Genomic DNA, 9,432 nt, shown 5'->3' on the forward strand with positions numbered 1-9,432 from the left:
GCCGCGCCTGCTCCTGTACAGGCGGCCGGGCCAGCGCGGCACCCGCCTCCGCGTGTTGGCTGTGACGCAGCCATGCGGGGCGGCTGGCCGCGCCGCTCTGGCCTCCCTCGGCTGGGGGTGGCAACCCCGGCTGACCGCCAGGCGGCAGGGGGGGTGCGCATGTGCGGTGTCCTGCGCCGTTCGGCCACACGGACGCCACTCTGTGCCGTGGTGCTCTGTCGGGGCCTGCGCGCGTGGTGGTCGGGCCGGCCCTCGCACCCTCGCTCTCTCGGTCCCCCCGGCCCGGGTCCCAATTCCGGGGACCGTTTTCGTGTGCCGTTCGCCGCGCGGGCTCTCTCTGGAGCTCTGTTTGCGCCCGGCCGCGGGCCACTCTAGATCGACCCCCTCTGGAGATGTCAGATGCCCTTCGGAACACTGGTGCCATGCTGCGGCGGCCGGGGCGGAGGCTGTGGTGGCGGCGGCGGCGGCGGCGGGGGGGGGGGGGGGGCTCCAGGGCCCGATGCGCGAGCGCGCGCGCGCGCGCGCGGGGTCTCCCCCTGTGGGCCGACGCCGCCGAACGGCGAGTCTCTTAATTTCGGACCACCGGCCCCGGCCTGCCCGCCAACGGGCGAGGGCCATGCAGGCGGCGCAGGCGGGGCCATGCCAGCCGCCCGTGTCGGCCTGGCGGTTTTTGCCAGGACGCCCCCCCGTTGCCGCGCGTGCGGTCATTTCCCCGAACACCGGCTGTTCCCGCCGGTAGGGTGCCACACACACCAAGGGGTCCCCGCCCCTCCCCCCTGGCGGTCTGCATCCCGGCCGAACAGTCGAGGCGAAGTGAGGCATCGAGCGGCGGAGGGCGCATATGGGGACTGGCCTTGCCTCGGTCGATCCCACTTGGTCAATGCGTCCGCGGGCTGCGGGTATGCCCCCGTCTCCCGTCGGCGCCCCCTGCTGCGCCCCGCGGGCGCGCCCGGCCCTTCCCAGCATCGCCCCGCCCCAGCGAGGCCCTTGGCGGGACTTAGGTTCCGTCGGGGGCCGGGCAGACACCGGCGAGTGGGCGGGCGAAAGCGGGGCTGGGGCGACGGCGCGCGCACAAGAGAACACACCGCCCGGCCACCGTGGGCCTGGCCGCCGGGGCCTTTTCTTGTGCTGGGTGGTCTCCCCGGGGAGGGCGCATGCTGGACGAGTGTTCCCGCCCGGGCCCCTGGCCTGGGGATTCCAGCAATTCCGCCCGGCGCCCTGTGCCCCGCGCCCGCGCCCGCGCCCGCGCCCGCGCCCCTTGGGTGCCGCCCGAGCGGAGCCCCGCCGCCCAGCCGCCAACCCCGGGGCGGCCCCCCACCACTTTCTGTCTGTCTCTCTCCCTCTCTCCCTCTCTCTCTCTCTCTCACTCTCTTTCCAGGCGCCCCTGAGAGAGAGGGGGCGCCGAGCGGGGAACAGCCGAAACAGCAACGGGCCTGGGCCAGGCTGGACGGGGTGAAAAAAAGGCTCGATCGCCAACCACGCCTCCCGCCTCCCCTCACCCTCCCCTCACCCTCCACTCACATCACACCCACCCCACCCCCGCGCCTCTCACACCTACCCAGCCGCCCACCCTCCTTTTCCCCACCCCTTCCCCACCGTGTATGTCTTCCCCCCCCTCTCTCTTTCCTCCACTGTCTCTGGCCCGCCCGCCCCCCCCCCCCCTCCCCCCTCTTCGCCCTCCACCCCTTGTCCCCTCCCCCGGGGGGCGCGCCCTCAAGCGAGGGATCTCCCTCTCGCCCCTGCCCTTCCTCCCTTCGCTCTCGGGGCTCACGCTAACATCGCCCCCCCCCCCTCCCCCTTTGACAGAACCATTTCTCGATTTCCCAACATGAACAACACCACTTGGGCTGACTGCGACAGCGAGGGGGACAGCGAGGGCGCCTCCAACGTCCGCTGGATTAGCCGCTTCCTCAACAAGCCCGAGAACGAGTTCCTTTGCGAGGTGGACTTCGACTTCATCAATGATCGTTTCAACCTGACCGGTCTGCACCACGAGGTGCAGAACTACCGCCAGGCGTATGAGGTCCTGCTGGACTCGCCCCTCTCGACCAACCTCTCGCACGACCTCTATCAAAGCATCGACATCTTTGCCGCGCATCTTTACGGCCTGATCCATGCCCGTTTCATCCTGACCTACCGCGGCATGCAGAAGATGGTGCGTCTCCCCGGTCGCCGGTCCGGCCGCGCACCCCCCCCCCCCCCCACTCGTCCCTGTGCCTGGCCGAGCCCGGCGCGGCGCTTTCCCTCCCCCTCTGACCATCCCGTCCCCCTCCCCCCCCCCTCCGCGCGATCCACAGCTCCAGATGTACCAGGAGGGCCGCTTCGGCACCTGCCCGCGCATCCTTTGCGAGAAGGAGCGCGTCCTGCCGATCGGCATCTCGGACCTGCCGAATGCCTACCCCGTCCGGGTGTTCTGCCCCCGCTGTGTGGACATTTACCAGCCGAGCCATGAGAATTTCTCCTCCCTCGACGGTGCCTACTTCGGCTCGACCTTCCCCCACCTGCTGAACCAGCTGATGCCCACCCTGCTGTCCCGCAGCTCCGCCCCTTCAGACACCATTTACCTGCCGCGCATCTTCGGCTTCCGCCTCTACAAGCCGGAGCGCACCTACCCCAGCCTTCGTCGGCTGATGTCCCCGAACCCGCACCTCCTGCCGCCCAACGAGCAGGCGCTCGGCGCCGGTGGTCAGACGGCCGACTCGACCGCCACCGGGTCACAGCAGCAGGCCGGCGAGGCCAAGCAGTAGCGGCAAGCCCTTGTTGTGCTGCACCGCCCTCTCCCCGCATGTACACCCGCGCATGAGACCCGGGCCGGGGGCGGGGGGCACACATGTGTCTGTTTTGAGGACACCATGTTGTGTCCACCTCCGCTCCGGCTGCGCGCCCTCCCATGTCCTTCTGCCCTATTTTCGGCCTCCGCCCCTTCCCCTTCACCCATATTCTCTCTCTCTCTCTCCCCTCTCCCCTCTCCCTCCTGTTCTTGTTTCCCCTTTCCTCCCAGATGAATTCGCACGCACACACGCGCGTGCGTGGGACTCTCCTGTTGCCCCTGCTCGATCCCAGCAAGAGCACCACTCCTCCCCCTCCCTTGTCGCTCCGCTCCTCTGCACCCCCCCCCCTATATATGCATGCCCACGCGCTCCGGCGCCGCGCCTGTGTATGGCGGCGGCGCGTGGTTCTGCTCTCCCCCCCGCTTTCTCTCTCCTCCTCTTCTCCCCGCTCTTCACCCCCCCCCACCCCCGAATAAACCATATACCCCACAGAAAGACAACATTGGAGGGCAACCCGCCCCCCTCTCTCCTTCGGGCGCGTGTCCCGTTTCAGCGTTGGCATGTGCTGCCAATCTGGCCGTGGCCGGGTCTCTTCTCAGCTCTTTTCTCTGGCTGCTTGCCACACGGGGGATCTCTCTCTCTCTCTCTCTCTCTCTCTCTCTCTCTCTCTCTCTCTCTCTTGCTCCCTTCCTCTCCCTGTATGTATGTATGTACGTGGGTACGGGTGTGTGTGTGCGTGTGTGCGAGCAGGCGCATGAGCGCATGGATGGGGATTTCGCCGACCCGGGCCGATCACCGAATGCGGTTGATCCCGCTCGCCATCAGTTCGGGGCCTTCTCCCCGACCGTCTCTCGCCGCCCTCCCTGCTTCCTCTCGCCGCCCGCCTCGCTTCCTCTCGCCGCCCGCATTCCACCCCCTCTCCCTGTCCCTGGCCGAAGGCTCCCCTCCGTGTGCCCCTCCCGATGCTTGCCCGCCAGGCGCTGGTGGCCGGGCCCCGGTGGCTGCCCACATGTCGCCGGGCACTCTCCACGACTCCCGCCCCGGGGGTCCTTCTGCGCGACTACCTTTTCCGGGGCCTCTATGCCCCGGGGGCAGGCTACTTCGAGCAGCATGCCACCATCTTGCAGACATCCCCCGCCGGGGAGGCCGAGCACCCTGCCCCGGTGGCCTCTGGACGGGCTCCGCCATCCGGCCAGCGCCTGGCCTTTGACCAGCTGGCCGGCGAGACCGAGTACAAGCAAGCCGTGGCCCGGCTGTACACGGGGGCCATTGGCAGCGCCGACCAGCCTGGCGATTCACCCCAAGTGTGGCACACCCCGGTGGAGATCTTCAGCGTGCGTGTTTCCCTCCCCCTGTCTCCTTTGTGTGCGGGCGCCTCCACTTACCTGCTCATCATCGGTCTCGCGTCGTCCTTGTCTGTGGGCCTGTCCTCCCCTCCCGCCCCCCCCCCAATACCACCGCGGCGGCCCAGCCCTGGTATGGGCGGGCGCTTGGTCGATACCTTCTCTCACAGCATGGGCGCCGGTTATCCCGGCACGGTGAGCACCCGCTGTCGGTGACCGAGCTTGGTGGAGGTGCGGCGGCCACAGGAACGGGGCATGCCCCCCCGCCCCCCCCCCGCCCCCCCTGGGGCCCCACCGCCCGGATCTAACACTCCCCCCCCTGTCCCTCTCCTGCTGGCTGCGACGATCCAGGCAATGGGACCCTGATGTTGGACATCCTGGATTACATTCAAGCCGAGGCGCCGAGCGTCTACCAGACCATGCAGTACAGCTTGTATGATGTGAGCAGTCGCATGCACGCACTTCAGCGTGCCGCACTGGCTGGCAGCGCGCACGCGCCGCTCCTCGATCGGCGCCCCGGGCCGGCTGCCGGATCTGTGCAGCTACACCATCGCAGCGCACTGGACATTGACCCGAGCCCGGACTTGGGCTTCGTCATTTCGGCCGAGATGCTGGTGCGTGCATCACCCCAAATGCCCTGCTCTTTCGCCTCCTCTCTGGCCCGATGGTTGGATCGCTCAGATCGTCATCTAACCTTTGGCTTCTTTGTCTGCTTTTCTTTTCTTCGGTGTCCTTCACTTTCTCTCTTCTCTCTCTCTCTCTCTCTCGGTCCCGCCCCCCCACCCCCACTCTCATCTACCCAACTGCTTGGTCGCTTCCAGGACAACCTTCCGCATGACCGGGTGGTTTGGTCAGCCCGCGCACCGACCAAGCCCTTCGAGATCCATGTGGCCCCCGGGCCGGAGCCTAATGGCTTGCCACATGCCTTGGCTCGACCCGCGGCCGACCCATGGGTGATCCAGTATCTCACTCTGCACATGGAGTACCGGCGCTTCCTGGACACGATGGCCGCCCACCAAGATGCCAGCATCTGGGCCCGGGTGAAGTCGTGGGTGGGGTCGGTCACCGGCGGCATGGCAGCCTCCACGGTCGCCGGTCCTTCTCTCTCGCCGATGGGGGCCGACCACCTGCCGGTGAGCAACATGCTGGGAGACATCATGTACGGTCTGTATGCGCCGACAGTTTGCCTGCAGCTGATGGATCGCCTGGCCCGGGCCCGGCCGCGACAAAGCCTTCTTTTCACGGACTTCTCCGCACTGCCGGACGCGGTCTCCAGCGAGCCCCTGGCGCCGGTGGTGCAAAGCGTCCTTCGGCCGGACCAATTCCCCGGCTTCCGCCTGTATCCCGGCATCACGGACAGTCTCTATGCCCCGAGTGTCACGGACTGCCAGTCGGCGATGGCGGCCGAAACGCGCGCCCTCAAGACCTACCTCCTGCCCCCGGACCTCCTCCGCCAGTGCGATGTCTTCTTCCCGACGGACTTCCAGTGGCTCGTGTGGCTAGATGCTCGCCTGCGCCGGCGCCACCATCCGGAGCTGTTCGGCCCGGAGGAGGGCACCGGGGCCGGGTCCCATGCTGCTGGCACCGGGCGTGCCCTGTCGCATGGGGACTTCTTCCGGGCCTTTGGCTCGCCAACCGGGACACGCACCCGATCCGGCTTCGATCCCCTGGTGGATGACTACTTCAATGTGGGTTTCCTCCTGACCGGGACTCTCGATGCGGACGCCCCATGAGCATGGGATCCCTTCGCTGCCGTTGTCCCTCCTCCTGTCCCTCTTCCCTATTTTTGTGTTCCCTCTTTCTTTCTCTCTCTCTCTCTCCCTTCCGTTCCCCACAACAGTGGCCAAAGCACACGTGCGGCCGCAAAATGTACCTTCACGGCGATGGGAGGCCTCATATTGTCCCGGCTGTCGTCTCTCCCTCTCTCTCTCTCTCTCTCTCTCACCCCCATGCTACTGGCAGCCGAGCACAGGGGCTGGGGGCTTGCACTTCCGCCTTTGGATGATGAGCGGTCCTGAGCAGAAATCCAGAAGGAGAGGGTCTATTTTTTGGTGTTCGTATATGGGCGAAGAGGGGACACACGTTCGAGAGACGTAGACAAACCCCATCAGCCAGGGGGGAGAGAGAGGGGAGGTGTGGGACTTGCATGCGTGTGCCGACGGGGCAAAGACCCCCAAGGATCGGGCAGCGGACGCAGATCGACCGCAGGACAATGCCCCACAGGGGGAAGCACCGCGGGCAGGAGTCACGGAGCCGAGCTCAGGATGCTCAAGCCGAGGTATCCGGAGAAAGGGTGTGGAACTTGACACGGCCGTCAGAGCCACCACTGACAACGGTGTCCTTGAGCCAGTTGACCGCCAGGCCGACGGCACCCTTGTGCGCCTGGAGCGTGAAAAGGGGAATGGTCGCGCGCATGTCCCAAATGCGGATGGTGCCGTCACGCGAGGCACTGGCCAGCAGGGGGGCCGGACCCAGGGCGGCCAGCTCCGGCGACCACGACACACTGGTCACGGTGCCAGTGTGGCCGGTGAGCGAGCGCTGGCACACGTTGGTGTCTGGTTTCGGGGAAGGCGTGGCAGGGTGTGTGCGCATACAGGCAGGTAAGTAAAGGCGGCAGGAGCCCCGGCAGTGGGCGAAAAAAAAAAAGGCCAGCCAGCACGCACCCTTGATGCGGGGATCCCACAGCTGGATGCTCCGAATGTCCGCATGGCCGGTGGCCACCAGGTTGTGGAAGGGCGAGTGTGAAAGGGTGGAGATCGGGTACGGACTATGCTGTTGGTTGAAACATAGGTCCCATGTGCCCGGGGGGGGGGGGGGGGGGAGGTTGAGGGTGGTGAGTGAGTGCGGCAAACAGCCTGGCTGGGGGGGGGGGAACCCCATGGCAAAAAGCCGAGGGACGAGGCAAGGGGCAACAAGGGGCCAGCCCTCTGGCCGACGGGTCGACCACCAGCACCCGTGGCGTACCATGCGATGGGTGACGGCGTTCATGGCGACATTCCACTCAAGCAGAGACTCATCCCAAGAGCCGGAGTACAGGGACCCCGAGGCCATGTCCATGGCAACATACTGCTCATCATCCTCGACGCCAGTGGAGCCGGTGGTCCAGTGGAGGGCGGTGATGGGCCCGGCGGAGTGGCCACCAGAGAGCTCGATCAGGTGGGGCTATACAGGGAGGGGGCCGCATGGCAGAGGAGTCAGCATGGCAAGCAGGTCCATGGCCGCATCACGCGGGGCAGGGCGACGTGTGCGTGCGTGCGTGCGTGCGTGTGTGCGTGTGTGCGTGCGTGTGTGCGTGTATGTATGTATGTATGTATGTATATCGGCCAATCGACATGCGACGTACCAGATCAACATGCGGGCGGTCGGCCGGGGTGGCCGGGGTCTTGCGCTTCTTCGACGACGGGGCCACCTGGGCCAGGTCGTTGGCGGCCAGCATGTCCCAAATGCGAATGGCGCCGTTCCAATAGCCGGTGGCGATGCGCTGGCCACAGGGGCTGGCAGTGATGGCCTCCACCGAGTGGCCGTCGCCCACCAGGGTCACGCAGGGGGAGAGAGAAACATCCTTAGAGGTGGCCTTCATTTCGCCGGGCCCGAAGGACGTGCGTGCGCGTGCGCGTGTGCGTGCGAAAAAGCGAGACATGAGGAGCAAGAAGAAGAGACAGCAGGGGCTGGAGGTGAGTAGGTGGCAAAGTGCGAAACAAAGGGAGAGGGGGAGGGGGATGGAGAAATGGGCAAGCACCCGGGGTAGGGCGTGGCGGGCCAGGCCCGGCACACCAGGCCCGGGGTTCAAACGCACCGTCAGCGAGGGCAGGCTCCAGACATGGGCATTCTGGTCCTTGGAGGCGGAGGCAACATAGTCCAGGCCGTCGAGCTGGAAGGCAGTGATGGCCTTGATCGAGCGCTTGGGCAGGTGCTCGGAGGTGGTGGAGCTACGGCCAGCGACCTGGCCCTGAGCATTCCACAGACGGAGCTGGCTGTCATAGGACCCGGAGACCGCGTGGCTGCGTTTGCAGGGCGGACCGGGTGGACGGGCAGGCGTGGCAGGAGGGAGCACGAGCCCGAGCAGGAGCGGGGAAGTCAGCATACCGGATGCATGTGTGTCCATGTATATGCGGATGGATGAGCCCCGGCAGTGCGTACGTCAGGGAGGGAGTCGCGACGATCGAGCTGACCCAGTCATCATGGATGTTGTCATCGGGCTGCTCGATGGTCTTCGGCGGGGTGAGGGACTCCACATATTCGATGGTGATGACATTTTCCTATGACACGATGGCGGTTAGAGGGGGCGGACGCAGCGCCAAAGCCGGCGAGCCAAGGCAGGAGGACAAGGGATAAATATAGTGATGTATGTGGAGGGGCGAGTGTGTGTGTGTGTGTGTGTGTGCGTGTGTGCGTGTGTGCGTGTGTGCAGCCTGACACGTACGGACGACTCGTCGTTGGCCTTGATCCACTCGGCAATGCTGGTGCGCAGGAAGTGGCCGTTGATGATGAAGTCATAAGGGCGCGGGGTGGCTGTTGGGCGGGGAGGGACAGGAGAATGGGGCAGGGGGAGTTAGGATGCGGCGCACGCGTCCAGACGGGAGACCAAGTGCGAGGGACATTTGGCCCCCGGGGGGGGGGGGGGGGGGGCAGGTGCAAGGTAATGGCATGCGCACCGTTGGCCAGAAGATGGTTGAGAATCTCCGACAGGCCGTAGCGGCGCAGGGACGCGGGAATGGCGATGGTGGGCAGCGGGACCGCGGCAGCCATGGCCGACGTGGTGGCGGCCACGAACCGGGCCTGAATCTGCTGGCCCTCCTGGGGGGTGTCGGCGCTCATGTTGAGGGACATGGCTACGTCTGCCGGCAGGGGAGCCCGGGCAAGTGGCGTGCAGGGTGGCAGGCACCGGGCATGGGCGGCAGAGTCAGCATGAATGTGCGAGCGAGCGGGCGGGCGGACGCGCGAGTGGACAACCCCAAGTGTGGTTCTCTCTCTCTCTCTCTCTCTGTCAAGGCAAGGCAAGGCCCGGTGTAGCGAGGGAGAGAGACGCACCGAGATCGGGGGTGCCGGGAACTGGAACGCTCTGATGCAGACGAGAGGGAAGGGGCGGCGGGAAAGCAGGGGGGGAGCGGGGCAGGAGCGATTGACGAGGAGGCGGGCAGGGGGCAGGAGGGGGGGGGGGAGTGCATCTGGCTAAGTGGCCGTGGCGGGCAGGGCCTGCTGGGGCGGATCGTCTTGAGTGGTGGCCCCCCCCCCCCCCACCGGCGGGTTGGCCGGGTCACATCCCTCCCTCCTGGCGGGCGATCGTGAACGCCGGCACGATGATTGCCCTGGCGGCG

General features: G+C 66.8%; 3 protein-coding genes across 3 annotated transcripts; 2 read left to right on the top strand and 1 right to left on the bottom strand.

The window, feature by feature from the left end:
* Positions 1-1,428: 1,428 nt before the first annotated feature.
* Positions 1,429-3,273, top strand: H696_04368 (hypothetical protein). Its single transcript, XM_009498245.1, has 3 exons — positions 1,429-1,599; positions 1,807-2,155; positions 2,298-3,273. The coding sequence occupies exons 2-3, from the start codon at positions 1,829-1,831 to the stop codon at positions 2,745-2,747; spliced, it is 777 nt and encodes a 258-aa protein (XP_009496520.1). The 5' UTR covers positions 1,429-1,599; positions 1,807-1,828; the 3' UTR covers positions 2,748-3,273.
* A 311-nt stretch (positions 3,274-3,584) lies between these two features.
* H696_04369 (hypothetical protein) lies at positions 3,585-5,933 on the top strand. Its single transcript, XM_009498246.1, has 4 exons — positions 3,585-4,105; positions 4,243-4,345; positions 4,466-4,728; positions 4,936-5,933. The coding sequence occupies exons 1-4, from the start codon at positions 3,734-3,736 to the stop codon at positions 5,845-5,847; spliced, it is 1,650 nt and encodes a 549-aa protein (XP_009496521.1). The 5' UTR covers positions 3,585-3,733; the 3' UTR covers positions 5,848-5,933.
* A 206-nt stretch (positions 5,934-6,139) lies between these two features.
* Positions 6,140-9,266, bottom strand: H696_04370 (hypothetical protein). Its single transcript, XM_009498247.1, has 9 exons — positions 9,146-9,266; positions 8,770-8,952; positions 8,538-8,626; positions 8,255-8,373; positions 7,911-8,115; positions 7,458-7,688; positions 7,079-7,276; positions 6,778-6,886; positions 6,140-6,669 (listed from the first exon to the last, which is right to left on the bottom strand). The coding sequence occupies exons 2-9, from the start codon at positions 8,942-8,944 to the stop codon at positions 6,383-6,385; spliced, it is 1,413 nt and encodes a 470-aa protein (XP_009496522.1). The 5' UTR covers positions 8,945-8,952; positions 9,146-9,266; the 3' UTR covers positions 6,140-6,382.
* Positions 9,267-9,432: the final 166 nt, after the last annotated feature.

The sequence above is a fragment of the Fonticula alba genome, assembly GCF_000388065.1.
Source record: "Fonticula alba strain ATCC 38817 unplaced genomic scaffold supercont2.7, whole genome shotgun sequence".
Classification (NCBI taxonomy): Eukaryota; order Rotosphaerida; family Fonticulaceae; genus Fonticula; species Fonticula alba.